The sequence below is a fragment of the Zootoca vivipara genome, chromosome 7, assembly GCF_963506605.1.
Source record: "Zootoca vivipara chromosome 7, rZooViv1.1, whole genome shotgun sequence".
NCBI classification, from domain to species: Eukaryota; Metazoa; Chordata; class Lepidosauria; order Squamata; family Lacertidae; genus Zootoca; species Zootoca vivipara.
Genome location: NC_083282.1, coordinates 57,493,296 through 57,508,573, shown reverse-complemented (window position 1 = coordinate 57,508,573; position 15,278 = coordinate 57,493,296). Strand labels below are relative to the sequence as shown.

At 42.2% G+C, this 15,278-nt stretch overlaps 1 protein-coding gene across 1 annotated transcript; it reads left to right on the top strand.

Moving 5' to 3' along the window:
* The first annotated feature begins 3 nt into the window (after window positions 1–3).
* Window positions 4–9,514, top strand: YOD1 (YOD1 deubiquitinase). Its single transcript, XM_035122390.2, has 2 exons — window positions 4–879; window positions 2,849–9,514. The coding sequence occupies exons 1-2, from the start codon at window positions 621–623 to the stop codon at window positions 3,553–3,555; spliced, it is 966 nt and encodes a 321-aa protein (XP_034978281.1). The 5' UTR covers window positions 4–620; the 3' UTR covers window positions 3,556–9,514.
* Window positions 9,515–15,278: the final 5,764 nt, after the last annotated feature.

Sequence of the window (15,278 nt, the reverse complement as noted above, 5' to 3'; positions counted from 1 at the left end):
GGAGGATTATCGTACACTGGCGTATGATCACAAGGGTGTTTCTCAAGGGTGGTGGTGTATTTAACGATGTGCATGAAGTTACATAAGCCCTGTACATCCATCTTATTTCTTGGGTGTTGCAGTGCTACCATCACACTCAATGCGTGCACACGTTCGCGGACTGAGTATGAAAAGCAACCCGTCCACAGAGGGGCTACACGTAACCGCGGGCAGGAAACTTATCCCGAGGGCTGGTAGTCGTGGCACTTATAATGGGCCAAATGTAATGCAGCAAACGGTTCGGGACCCACGCCGCAAACGCATGTGCGAAGAGGCTCCGCGTACGGTAGCAGCGGCTCCAGTTACAAAACAATGTGGGGGAAAGGGCATCCCAGGCGAAGCATCCTAGGCCTGCGAGCTCAGAGCCATCTCTACCGCGCATGCGCGTGGAAGGAATGGCGTGGGAGTAGCCTAAGCCGGATGTTTTCAAGCGATCTTTCGCTGGGAGCTCGCCCTCGAATCTGATTGGTTGCCCGGGTGAAGTGCACGTTGGTTCGATGGGAGAAAGGGACCAATAGGAAGTCAGAGGAAGGAGCCGCGAGGGCTGCCGGTAGCCGCCACCATTTTGCTGTTGGGGGGCAATGAAACCCGGCAGCCGCCGCCGGGACAACTCTGGAACATCAGGCGGGGAGATGTTGCGGCTGCGCTGTAAAGCCCGGAGCGGCTCCCATCCGCTGCCCGGACTCACGGCGCACTCCCGCCTACGCGAGCTCCAGGCCGCGATCGCTACCCTCACCGGGGTCCCCATCCAGGCCCAGCGCCTGCTGCTCGGTTTCCCCCCGCTAGGCCTCGACCTCAGCGACGAGGAGCGGCGCCTCGGAGAGCTCGGCATCCACTCTGGTAGGCCTCTTCAGATGAGGGTTTTTTGCGGGGGGGGGGAGAGGGGTGTCTTAGCTTCCTCCTGAGAAGCCGGGGGGGTCTCTAGAAACTCCTCCTGGCCCTGTACAATGTGCGGTAGTGTAGCGTGGTGTTGTGTAGCTGGACGAAGGGTCAGTTCACGAGAAGCATTGGGATATGCGTCCTTGCAAAGTGGTATTCAGAGGCATACCACTCCGGAACTGGAACCACAGGGTAGGTAGGCATCGTAACCAACAGTTACTGGTATTATTCTGCTCCGCGAATTTGTTAGTTCCCCTTTTTAAAGGCTTCCAAGCTGGTTCCCATCACCACACTTTTCAAAGGTAAGATCCAAGGTGGTGAGCATCTCCAATTATGTCCAACACTGATTAAAAGCAGCCTGTAATATTAACATAGGTTGGGATTTTCGTCCAGTTTTTTGGCCAGTTAAAATGGATGTATCTATCATTTCCTCCCCAACCTGGCGCCCTCTTGGGTGTTTCAAGCAGTTCCCTCCAGCCCCAGGCACATGACCAATGGTAAGAGATGATGGAGACACGGTCCAGTAACATCTGGAGGGCACCACTCATTTCCTTTTCTGCCAGCTGGTAAGGAAGGGACAAGCCTGATTTCAGTTGGTGCAGCTGAATGAGTGTTTTCACAAATGGTTTTAGAATGTAATCCTGTGTTCCTTGGAAGTGTGACCCAGAGGCTAAAGGATAGATTGGATCTACCCCTTTAGTGTTGGGAAAGGAGACCTGATGTCAGTCTCCTTTTCTGTTTCCTCCTCCTCAGGTGTCTTGGCCCAAACAGTGTTGGAGCTCCAACATGGTGGGGCAAAAATGAGGTGTTCTAGGAAGCTGCAAGGATCCAAAGCTATTTTGCCCCCCACAAGTCCACATACAGGGAGGAGGAAGTTTAGACACACTCCAAAAATTGCCAAAATATGTTGCTTCCTTTTCTTTACTGTTGCTTCCGATTATTAAAACAGGAAACAGATAGGAATGCAGGAGTGCCCTTGCTTCCACTCTGCTGGGTTTATGTCCTATATAGCTTAGAATAAAGCAGTTCAATTGTCTTCCACGTTCTCCTCTTACACCCCTCCTCCTTTAGTATTGGCAGCCTAAGAGGAATAGTTCTGTCCAGCAATAATATTAGGCTGTCTTCTTAAAAAACTAGTTGTCAAAAGATGAGTGGTGCAACATTTCTGTGGAAGGAAACTACACATTGCAAAATATTTCTGAAGCACAGCATGTATTCAGTCACATAACAGGAAATATTGAAACACAGATGTTTTGACATCCTATAATTGTCTAAAATTGGCTGGGTGTTGGTTGTTACTACCCAATAATTAAATTTCAGATTTTTGCTATTAGTATTAGTATTGAATATTCTCGGCCTACCCTGATCCACAAGAGGATTAGTGTAGCTTGTCATCTACAGTATTTAAAATTGGGAATACACACACTCTCTTTTGTGTGTGTGTATAAATCTTGTTCAGTAATAGGTTTTAATTCCAAAAACACACTTGATGTGTCATAAAACTCAGTGAGCTGAAGTTCTGTATGTACAATAATCCTGTTGACATATGAATAAAACATTCAGAAATTTTTGACAGTTAGATTTTTAAACTACTGGTATTTCTAGAAGTCCTACAATGAAATCTTGAGTTTTCTGATTTCTGTATTTAGCCACAAGGAAATCATGCTGGCAGTAAAATCTGAATCTTATCTACATATTCATGACCAGTTTTTATAATGCTTTACCTGAGTGTCAGAATACTTAATATATTTCCTCAATAACCCTTTCAGCCTACAGTATATTATTATCCTATTAGAAAATGTCGGGGAGGGGGTATCTGAAAGATTAATTCATGGCCGACTGAGACTCAGTAGGGAGGAACTTGTAGTTCATGCTCTTAATTGCTGCAGTAAACTATACCTTTATTTCTTTGTTCTGTTTTTCTTGACAGGTGATACTCTAATAGTTGAAGAAGATGCAGCCAAGCCCAAGACTGAGTCACCCATAGTTACAAAACGGACTGTTCCTAATTCAGTCAGGGAAGCACTCCCTGTGCTTGCTCGGAAGGTTGTTCCAGCAGATAACTCATGTCTCTTTACCAGTATATACTATGTGGTAGAAGGTGGGGTTTATGACCCAGGATGTGCCCCAGAGATGAGAAATCTTATAGCTCAGATAGTAGGAAGTGATCCAGAATCTTATAGTGAGGCAGTATTAGGGAAAACTAACCAGGAATACTGTGAATGGATCAGAAGAGAAGATACATGGGGAGGTGCAATTGAGGTTTCCATTTTGTCTAAATTCTATCAATGTGAAATTTGTGTAGTGGACACTCAGACAGTTAGGATTGACCGTTTTGGGGAAGATGCTGGCTATGCCAAACGGGTTCTTTTAATTTATGATGGTATTCACTATGATCCACTTGAGCGTAAAGTTCCCAACTCGGATATTCCACCCCAGACAATTTTTTCAGCATCTGATGACATTGTCCTTGCACAGGCTTTGGAGTTAGCAGATGAAGCCAGAAGAAAAAGACAGTTTACTGACGTAAACCGATTTACATTGAGATGTATGGTGTGTCAGAAAGGATTAACAGGGCAAGTGGAAGCCAGAGAACATGCCAAGGAGACTGGGCACACCAACTTTGGAGAAGTGTGAATTTTCTGTGGGGTTGGTTATATCTACTACCTCACTAAACAAGAACAAGCCTCCAGGTTTTTAAATAAGCTGTATGTAATCAAATGAATCTATTATAAGCTTGAAAGACCTAAATTTAATTATGGCTGATGCGCACAGGTTTGCTGTGGTTAGTTTGAGAAGTTTACAAGCGTATATGTGTGTCATTTTTCCAACTGGCTTGGAGTGTTCTTTTGCATGTCTAAGAGAACTAGAGACAACTATTGATACCAACTGCTCTTGAAAGAATCTGAACAGCTGATGCAGGAATTCCTCTGTGACACAACTAGTTATGCACTCACTACTGTAGCCAGCTAGGCTTGCATATAAGATTTTAGAATCACTGATGGAATAAAAATGTCAGCTTGGTTACAGAGTTTTTGATTATACAATCTACTGAAGAGTTTAAGTTGGTTTCCATTCAAATTTGGTAAGATTACTTGTGTCTCTCAGCTTTGTTCATGCAAAATGTGTGTTTTTGTTTAACTAAAGGCAGATCAGCTACACAGTTGCCTCTTCAATATAGTAATCCCAAAGTTTGTTTATTTCAAATCACTGAACAAGCATACCATGTTTGCGTAAGTGAAGCTGTCATGATAAAGGGCTTCAGCTTGGAGGTTTAGTCTTCAGCTGTCTTAGATAGTGAAAAGCTACCAATAAGACCACATTTCCTTAGTACTTAATATATTGGTGCCCATTAATTACCAGTACATTTTAAACTGTTGTTGGCTGCTTGGAGGCTTACGTGCATTGATGCCATGTTCTTCAAAATTACTGAAATTCCAACATTCCAAGCAATACAAATGAATGCTTTTTTAAAACAACAGATAAACCATATACTCAAGGTGCATTTTTTGGGGGGGCATATTTCATGCCCCCCTCCCAAATTGCCACATGTTTATTTGGTTAATGTGGAACCTTTTGGGCCAAATTCCAAGCAAGTCTGCCTCTTCTCTGGTTTCTGAATATGGCAGTGCTGGATTTCACTAACTGCTGATTGTCTCCTCTTGAAACATGTCCAAGAAAGATGAACCTCAACCATGTACCTGCTTTATGATGTTAACTGAGGGGTTAGCATGTCTATATAATCCTCTGTCAATTGGGAATGGTGCTTCTCACCAGGAATGGCAGTTCTTGATCTATATCCAGTACCACAATTTCGTGACTTGCTAGTTATACATTTATGGTTGCCATTATTAATATGACAGCAAGTACTCCTATACTGTGATCCAACTCTTATTTTATCACATGATTAAATTCCACAGCCTTCTTGCTGCTGAGGCCTTTAAGTGGGTGACGTATCACTGGTTAGTATAAGCTATTTTGTACATGGGCTCTTGGCATTGCGTCTTCAAACTGCTTCAGTACTTGGGTTGTAGCTGATATCTAAATAATTTTGCTTCTGTCTTCTTTAATTATGAATAATTAATAGTTTGGTTTACATGTATATTTTTTAAATTTTTCGTAGAAACAAGGTCCTTTGTAGATTGTGGAACACCCACATTTACACCTGGGCTAATTGAATTTCAATTAAGTTAGAACTTTTTTTTTTTAAGGCAAGGGTCTTTTTAAAGACATTTTTTTAGATCCAGTAGGTACACTACTTAGAACTACCGGTAAGAATCTTATTTTCCTGTAACTAAAGGACTGCATATTGATAAAAGTCCCCCAACTCATCCATAGTTAAGTGGGAAAATAAATGGTTGGAATGTGGATAAAATTAGTAGACAGAGTGTAGCATGAGCCTTGGAGTTGCAAGGAGCCAGTGCTAGTAGCCTACTATCGGCTTACATTATGCTGGGATCAGCCATAAATGCCAGTTCCAGCACAGCATAAAGTTGTCTGAGGTAAACCGGTTGAGGCTTATTGCATGACAGAGTCAGTGGCATCAATCCTGTTCAGAGTCTATTTGATTGGTATTGGAGTGAGATTGCAGCTGACATGCACCACTGACGTGTTGCACTTAGGATGCTGTCTGTGCTGTTGGTTTGGGGTGCTAGACCTTAACATTATGCTTTTACCTTTTGAATGGTTCTTTACATTCACTACATATGTTTTTTAGCCATTTTGCAATACTTCTACATTATTTCCGCTTGGAAGCATTGAAGTTTTTTTGCTCATCCAGTTATAGGTGCTCAGAATGGTTGATGAAAACAGATTTGTTCTGGCCAGGTGAAGTTAGTTGGAAGTTCCATTTATAGCAATGGAAAAAGTTAGAATGAAATAATTCCATTATTTTCAATGAAGCTTGCACTACAGTCCTGTGCATGGCTACTCAGAACGAAGTCTGACAGTGTCTAGTGGGGCTTTACTCACAGAAAAATGCATAGGATTGCTCATAACTAACTAGCTGGGTCAGGCTAGTGGAGATACTACGTAGAATTGTCCTGTAATATTTTGACAGAAGCCTTAATTGGACAAACCAAGTAGGGCTATGTTTCAGGAAGACACTTCCAATTTCTCCTTGGCTGAAGGAGGCAAAGGTGTAAATACAGTCATACCTCGGAAGTTGAACAGAATCCATTCTGGAAGTCTGTTCGACTTCCAAAACATTTGACTTCCAAAGCACGGCTTCTGATTGGCTGCAGGAAGCTCCTGCAGCCAATCGGAAGCCGTGGAAGCCCTGTTGGACATTTGGCTTCCAAAAGAACGTTCAAAAACCGGAACACTCACTTCTGGTTTTCGATTGTTCAGGAGCCAGAACATTCGACTCCAAGGTGTTCGGGAGCCGAGGTACAACTGTAATTCCAATTAATGTGTTTTAGGCTTTGCTTGATTGTGTCTTAAGTAGTGCATATGAAGAGTGAAGCCAATGAAACAGATGGATTTTGAATAAGTAATATTGGTACTGATGTTAACTTTCAAGTCACACTGACTAAGAGTGCAGCACACACATACCTAGGAGTGAGTCCAATTGAACTCATGGGTTTTACTTCTGAGTAGATATGCCTAGCATTGCACTGTGAAACTGATTTAATTTTTTAAAATACTTCTGTTTTAAGTCTCTTCCAGTAACTTTTTACAAGGTCTAAAACAGGCATCCCCAAACTGCGGCCCTCCAGATGTTTTGGCCTACAACTCCCATGATCCCTAGCTAACAGGACCAGTGGTCAGGGAAGATGGGAATTGTAGTCCAAAACATCTGGAGAGCCGAAGTTTGGGGATGCCTGGTCTAAAATGTGTGGAAGAATAGAGGAAATAAATATGTGACACATTTTACACAAAATACTTGTGCCGGCCTAACACCAGGCCTAAAGCCATGTACTTGGAAGAAGTTTGCATTAAAATCAGTAGGACCTCCAATTGACTGTATTTGAAATAAGATACAAAAGCTGTGATCTGACAGTATTGATTTGAGTGAAATACACTTGAATCCCTGTGGTCCTTTAGCTCAGAGTAAATTTATATACCCGTATTTGTTCACTTAAAGGCTCATCCACACTTCTGATTGCCCCACTGTTTTACCCAAGGAAAACCTGCTGTTTACTGCTGAATTGAAGCAAACATCAGTCAGGTTTTCTGTGGATTAAGGTTTGCTCCAACTTAGCACTAAAGAGCGGGTTTGGGGGGGGGGAAGTGGGGTGGGACAAAGGCAGAACCTCTTGAAGTGAGCCCTGACTGTCTCAGATTGTTGGCAGACTATTACTTTGTCCTCAGTTTGCCTGGTTGAGAAATGAGCAATGTTCACAACAGTGGTGTGAAGCTGGCCTATTTGCATGGACAAAGATTCCCTAGGTCATCTGTTTTGTATATCTTTTCCTAGTAAATGTTAATTTTGGAAGTCTATCTCAAGCTACAGTTTTATGTTTTTGCTGTGGTTTTTCAGGAGGCAACACTTGATAAAGGGTTATATTGAACTAGTAGACTTTAACCCTCCTACAGCCTTTAAAAAAGTGAAAACAAGTGCAAAAGTGTTCTTTTGTCTCCCTGAATTTTACCATCAGTATTATGTATGCACATTATGTTTTAATTCTTTTTGATAAAATGTTTTCGAATATAGATCAGGTGGATTTTGCTGAAACTAGGAGCAGTGTACCTTCAAAGGACCATAAAAGTTTGATGCATACGAAGAGCAAAATGTTTGAAATTATACAAACTGCCTTGAAACAGACCTTTTAAACTGAAAGCCTGTTAAATCTAGCTGGCTGTTTTAATCTGAAAGCTCTCAAGTTCAGCACAAAGTTGATGGTTATCTCCTGTTTCTCTTTAACATCTGGTTATCAGAATCATGCTGCCTCTGAACATGCAGGTGCCATTTGACTTTGACCAAATAGCCATTGATAAACCAAGCCATTTAAGCTAGCAGCCCTTACCATATGCTTTAGTGGTAAATTCCAGTGGTTGTCTGTTAAGGTTTTTTGTGCTGAATCAATCACAAATCAGCAATGGATGACACTGAGTGCTATTATTATGAAATGAGTGGGGGGAAATACCCTCCCAGCTTCCCCCATGCTTTGTAATCTCATAAATCGCTCATGTTTCCCTTTGCCTCTTCTAGACTAGTCTTAAACACTTAAGATTTTCCTAGTAGGGATGATACTCCCATTCCTCCAAGCGCCAATCAAATAGGACATAAACCTTCCTGCAGGAAATACTGGCACATGTTCTTCTGTCAGGATGTCCCATTGCCTTCAGAACTACTTTGCACAGAAAACTCAAGTATGCTGGTAAATCCAGGGCCTAGGTCACAGCCTAGAACACATTTAAAAAAATAAAAACTGTATCAAATAGTCAGTGTTCCCTGTTCCTTTGTGATGTTCTTTGATATTTTTTTATTACACCATTGTTTTTAGAAGCTAGTGTCTGCATGCCTCTTATAGATACAGAAATATCAATTAATGCATAGGACTTCCATGTCCTCTGAAAGAAGTCAATATGAAATGTTTTTCTAAAAATTATTGGTTGAAAGCATCATTACTGAACACATTCAATCTTTGGTGGAAAAGAATACATGATTGGAATGTCTAAAAATGACTATTTTGATTCATACACTTGGACAATAGAAAGACAAGTCTCTTCCAGTAGCTTTCTTATTTAGTGTTACGATATAATATATCCTTTTATAATAGGGAAAATTGTTTTTCCTACTGTCGTCTTCAGTCTGGAATGATGAACAGATGCATCTACTCCTAGTCTCTGTTCAGTGCCAGCTTCTATGTACTGCAACATACAACTGCCATATTAATGTTCTGAGTGCTATCATTAACCTTGAACACTTCAGTAAATGTTGAAAACTGGGTGTGGTATAAATATTGAATGTCTAAATGTTAATGAAACACAAACCTGTAATGTTACTTGACTGGATTATATGTTGAAGCTCTGTTCTGAGACTTGCAGATCTGGCAGCTATCACCAGCACTAACTTCTATAAGGATGAAGGAACTTCACTTACTCTTAAGCATGTGGCCTTTCGCACACTCTTATATGAGATGACTGTCTCAACTAACAGCACTTTAAAAGCTTGTCAATCAAAGTTTACAAGTTTAGTGTTTTTGCCTAGGAATTAAGTGGTGCAGAAAGTGCATTATTAATTATTTTTCTGATAAACCTACATACAACATTTAAAAACTCCTGGTAACTATTTCCCAATGGCGCTGCATCTTGCTGTTTCATACCATTAAAGTATGTTCTGTTGAACATGTGCCCTTGAGTTTAAAGTCATAGCAGCAATAAACTGTAATATTTATGCATGCATATTCAACATTGTGATCACTTGTGCTTCTTTCTGCTTTTTATCTTTAATAAACATTGGTATTTGAACATGTGCATAGAGTACAAGGACTACTGCAAACTCTACTGAAAATGTGACTCGTGCCTCTTCTACCAAAAAAATACTATTATTTAAATTTGTATACCCCCCCTTCATCTGTAGATCTCCGGGCAGTTCACAGCATAAAAAGACAAGATAAAAACACAAAGTACATAATAAAAACCAAACCAATAAATGTCAGTTTATTTCTTGTAGTGAAATTGATGGCCTACAAAGGTGTTTAGATTGCCAAAGTACTGGTCAGTTAAATGAATGTAAAAAGCTGCATTTTATTGAGTTTGACTGTTGAACCATCTAGCCTAATACAGTACTGTCTAGTCGTACTTTCAGCAGCTTTCCAGGGTGTCGAGCAGACGTCTTGCCTATCACCTGCTACCTCATCCCTTCCTCCTTCAGTTACATTAATTGAACTTGGCTCTACTGTGTGCAAGACATGTGCTCTCCATTTGAGCTTTGACCATCAATGCATTTAATGCTATTTGGCTTCCTTGTACAGTAGGCATTGATGAGCAACTATGAAGCATTCCCAGAATATTAAAAAAAACATGAGCAACTTATGGGAGGCAATGGTGCTTTATAAAAGGGATACTTTCCCTTCATTTGAAAAACACCAGCAGAATTGTTCAGTTTCTTTAATCTCATGCTCTGGAAATGACCATGATTTGGGTCAGAAAACAAATTACATCAATATCAATATCAAATTACATCAATGTTAAACAGTACATCTTGCATGGCATGTTGAGGTCTATGAGGGAAGGAGAGTTTGTATAAATCAACTGGAACTGATCTCTAGTGTAAAATTAGCAATAAATCTATTGCTGCTGCAAGGAGCACAAACTCATTCTGGGTCATAGAGTACATGTGAAGAAGGTGTGCCTGTGCAATCTTTGGCTTGGCATTCTCTCCTTCGCCCCCACATTTATTCCCTTAAGAGTGGCTGGTGGGAGAATGAATAATGTTTTATTCTAATGCTCCTTTAGCTGGTCTTGTTTTTTTTTCTTCCCTGGAAGACTCATAAAATTGTAAATCTACAATATGGCAATGAATGTCCCTTAACTTTTTGTAAAACTATATTTTTAAGGTCAATTGAAACGTTAATTTGGTGTGTAAAACTTGTAATCGGCTAGTTATCAAGCCTATCAAGGTAACTACTGATGCTTGGCCTTTACAAATTTATGCATTACTAGAGGCTTGGTTAACTGAAAATGTTTACATTTTAAGCAAGATTAATTGGGATTTTACTTTTCTGCTCGATTAAAGTTAGTCACAAACTTTTGAATGCCAAGTCTTGTTTCTAGAGACCAAAAGAAATGCTTAGTGGTGCTTAACATGCAGGAGACTTCCAACAGCAGAGGGCGTCTCAATATTCACAGTATTTCTGACACCAGAAGAAAGGCAATGAAAGTCTAAAGTTTTCTTTGGAGTGCATTGTTCTAAAACTTGTATATTGCCACGTGATGCTACTACTAGAGCCATCAGGGTAGCTCTCAGCACTCCAACAGAAATGACAGCTGATTGAAAACAAAACAAAAAAGCAAAGCAGCTCATTGCATGAAGTGATTAAATGCAGATTGGTTGAATGCAGAACAAACTGGGTTTGTGACCTCCCTCCGCCAAGCCGCCCGGCTATGCAACTTCTCAGAGTTGGAGAACATGCTTCGTGACCGCCTCGTCGGTGGCCTGAGGGACGAGATGTTGCAACGACGCCTCTACGCAAAAAAAGACCTCACGTTCCAGATTGCTCTGGAGGAAGCCCTGGCAACCGAAGCCGCCGAGAGGTCAACGCAAGAGGCACGACCGGCCCCGCCATCCCAACCGAGGGTCTACCACGAAGACCTCACCGACGAATCCGAATCTGACAGGGAGGAAGTACACCGAGTACAGCGGCGCACTCAAGCAGCACACACACCACAGCAGCCTCGACGAGAAGGAGGGAACTGTGCAAGCTGCGGGGAGAACCACGAGAGGAGGACCTGTCGATTCCGCAACGCAGAGTGCAGGCAGTGCCGAAAATTGGGACACATCGCCCGGGTGTGTCGGGCTCGACTCACCCGTCGACAAGCATCAGATGACCGACCCAGGAGCCCCAGGTCACACGGCACCATGCACCAAGGCAACTCGACGGAGATCACGGACTACCAGGTATTCCAGTTACCCCATCCCAGCACAGAGAAAATTTATATAGAGGTACAGATAGAGGGAGCCCCATGCCGCATGGAGCTGGACACGGGTTCAACTCTATCCATAATCTCGGCCCGAACATTAAGGGAACTGTGCCCTAATGGGGGTCCCAAACTAAGGCCGGCCCCATTCACCCTCCGGGACTTCCAGAAACGTAAGGTCCCTACAATGGGGGTGGGGACCTTCAGGGTGCAATATCGAGGGCGAAAGCAACAATTGGACTTGCTGGTAGTTAAGGGCCCCTACGTTAGCTTACTGGGACTGGCATGGTTTGGACCTCTGGGGCTAGCCGTTACCGGGGTGAACCGCACTAGCTTACAAGTGGACGTGGACGCCATATGCAAAGAGTTTCCAGGGGTTTTCGATGGGGCATTGGGACGATATACAGGACCCCCCATTGCCCTACAGCTAGACCCCGCTGTACGACCCATCAGGCACAAGGCCCGCCGGGTCCCGTTCGCCCTGAAACCCCGCATAGACGAGGAATTGGACCGGCTCGTGGAGCAAGGAGTGCTGGAGCCGGTGCCCAACGCCCCCTGGGAAACTCCAATTGTCACACCCGTCAAGCCTAACGGTTCGGTCCGCATCTGTGCAGACTACAAATGCACCATAAACAAGGCTCTCACGGCCCATGCATACCCAGTGCCAGTGGTCAGCCATGTCCTCGCCACCCTGGCTGGGTCAAAAATCTTTGGCAAACTGGACTTGGCCCAAGCGTATCAACAGTTGCCTGTGGACGAAGCCACAGCAGAGGCTCAGACGATTGTGACGCACAGAGGGGCATTCAGAGTAAAGCGGCTGCAATTTGGCGTTAGCGTGGCACCAGGCATATTCCAGAATCTAATGGACTCTCTCCTTAAAGGGATTCCTGGCGTCACCCCCTTCTTCGATGATGTAGTTAAGACTAGAGGGGCTTTGGGCAAAGGCCATTCTACAGCTTGTGCTCACCTGTGCATGGAAGTATATTAACTCAGCTGGAAGAAGGTGCTCACTTGTGCAAAGGGTCTTCTGCTACTGTAGGTCTTTGCTTTAGCCGGTGGCTGGATAAAATCTGTGGGAAGCTAACAGTGAACGTCTGACTGCTGCCATTCAGCGCTCTGCTCATTATTAACAAAGCCTTTTAATTTAAAATGTTTTTCCACAAAAGCAGTGTAACTTGTTTTCAAAGCTCTAGCTACTCCTTGTGGGTTGATGTTTGATGCTCGTACTTCAAATGGTGTCAGTCCTATTTTCAGACTATAGCACAATTTAGCAGCCTGGGGTTGTATACCTTTGAATCATGTATAATGGAACTTGCCTTTCCCCCTCCATTTTCCATGTTACTAAAAATGATACATGATAAGGAGTACTTATATATGTACAAAATCAGTTGTGGATTTTTGTTCAGTAACCACAACCTGCACTTCACTTCTTTAAATGAACTTTGCTGCAGGAATTAAAACATGGATGAAATCCAGAGCAAAGTTAAAACATGGATGAAACCACAACAAAATTTACCTGCATACTGGTTTGACCAGCAGATGAGGCGATAAATCTTAAATCTGTTTATTTTCTCTATTTCAAATCTCTAGATGCATAATATGGTATTTAATAATATACAGTGGTACCTCGAGTTACAAACGCCTCAGGTTACAAACGCTTCAGGTTACGAACTCCGCTAACCTGGAAGAGTTACCTCGAGTTGAGAACTTTGCTCCAGGATGAGAATGGAAATTGTGTGGCGGCGGCGCAGCGGTAGCAAGAGGCCCCATTAGCGAAAGCACGCTTCTAGTTAAGAACAGTTTCAGGTTAAGAACAGACCTCTGGAACGAATTAAGTTCTTAACTAGAGGTACCACTGTACTGTACATGCTAATTATATTAAGATGACTCATCCATTATGACAGGACCCTGTGAAAAGCCGGCACTGGGCTACTGGTCTCTTTCCAGTGGACTATGGGGATTCTGGCTGTGGGGGTTCTTGCAAACAATGCTGAGCAGGGAGACCTTAGCCAGGTCCAGTAAGGTACTTCATATGTTGTCAAACAAGGCTTCTTACCTGGAGAATCACTTAACTCAGATAAAACTTACGGCATTCTACATATGCAGTCTTGTTTCATAAACCATCATTTGACCACAGGAATTCTAGTTAAAAGCCCTGTTCCAAGAAATAAACAACACTCTGACTTTTAGAAGACATCTGAAGGCAGCCCAGTTTAGGGAACTTTTTAATGTTTGATGTTTTGTGTTTTTAATATTCTGTTGGGAGCCGCCCAGAGTGGCTGGGGAAACCCAACCAGATGGGCGAGGTATAAATAAATTATTGGTAGTAGTAGTAGTAGTACATAAAGTGAAATATGTTAAGGCACTTTTGTGATTGTGGTACTCGACTTACAGAATTTTCCTGAGATGACCTGCCAAATCTCTCTTGTTCAGAAATGTTTGGGCAAAACGGCATTTGTGGCATGTAATGTTTTCTGTTGCATTTTTTAAAATATATATATATATATATATTATGGCTTTTGTTAGTTGTCTTGGCATTTATATTGAAAAGAAAGGTGGAATGATAATTTTAGAGGTAAAGTGGAATTGTGAGTTGCATTGCTGAGAATATAAGGACCAAGTATTTTGAATCAATTAATGCCAAAATTAGAACACTCTAGAAAGTGTCCTGTGCCATTGGAGTTGTGCTGCAGCATTTCAGGTCAAACATACAACTGCTTCATTTCTGTTGTCTTGAGGAGTTCGCCATCGTCTGTTTTACAGAAGAAAAGGAACCAAGTGACACGCGAGATATCTCCAGACACATGGAAATACTTAGTGTTAATCTTAATTTAATAATCCTTTTCTTAGGCACATTACGTTTTTAAAAATTCTTAACAACCAACCTGTAAGGCCTATCACCACGCACTCCATATTTCTGAAGGACAAGCAAGACAGCTGTAGGCAAAACTTAAACAAAAAACAGCAGGCCAGTCCAATGGCCCATGCACTGATGTAAATCACAATGTGGTGACTCATGAGCCTTTGGAGCATCCTGAAAGTTATCTTATCTAGTCCTTCGACCTCATCAAAATGTTGATGCCAAAATTGGTACCTCTCAAATACTGAGCTGCTTCAGGAAAAATATTGCCTGTTAAGTGGTAGCTTAAAGTAGTTCATTTTGCAGTGCAGTATACCCCTTTGATCACACCACTCTAGGGACCATCTTGTCAGGAAGTCCGTTCCATACTATTGCAATGGTTACCAATTCAAATGTTATCTTGCTGGACTAATAAGAAGCAAATTGCTCACTGTTTGATTTTTATTCACTTTCACAACCTACTTCAGGGAGTGTTGTACTGGTTGAGCTGGAATAAATGTTGAGTTTCCCTTCTCCCCTTCCATCAAGTACTTTTTAGTTAATAATTAAGAAAATGGAATGCTAAGCATATGCAGAGGTGACATTTGTGTGCCAACTTAGAATAATACTTCAGTGATGTGGAAAGAAAGAGTAGATAGAGTGTTGGGTGGCTGAGGGCGGGGGCCCTGTTTGTCCTAACTTCCACATGGTAACATGTATTAAAATTTGTGTTCATCTTTAAAATTAATAATACAGCTCCTCTCCTCTACAGTATTTGCATTTGGACTAGTTTCCATTTATTTTTTTAAAATTGAAAACCTGACACCCAGCATGGTGTCCTTTAAAAAGCTAAGGGACCCCTGACAGTTAAGTCCAGTTGCAGACTACTCTGGGGTTGCGGCGCTCATCTTGCTTTACAGGCCCAGGAAGCCTG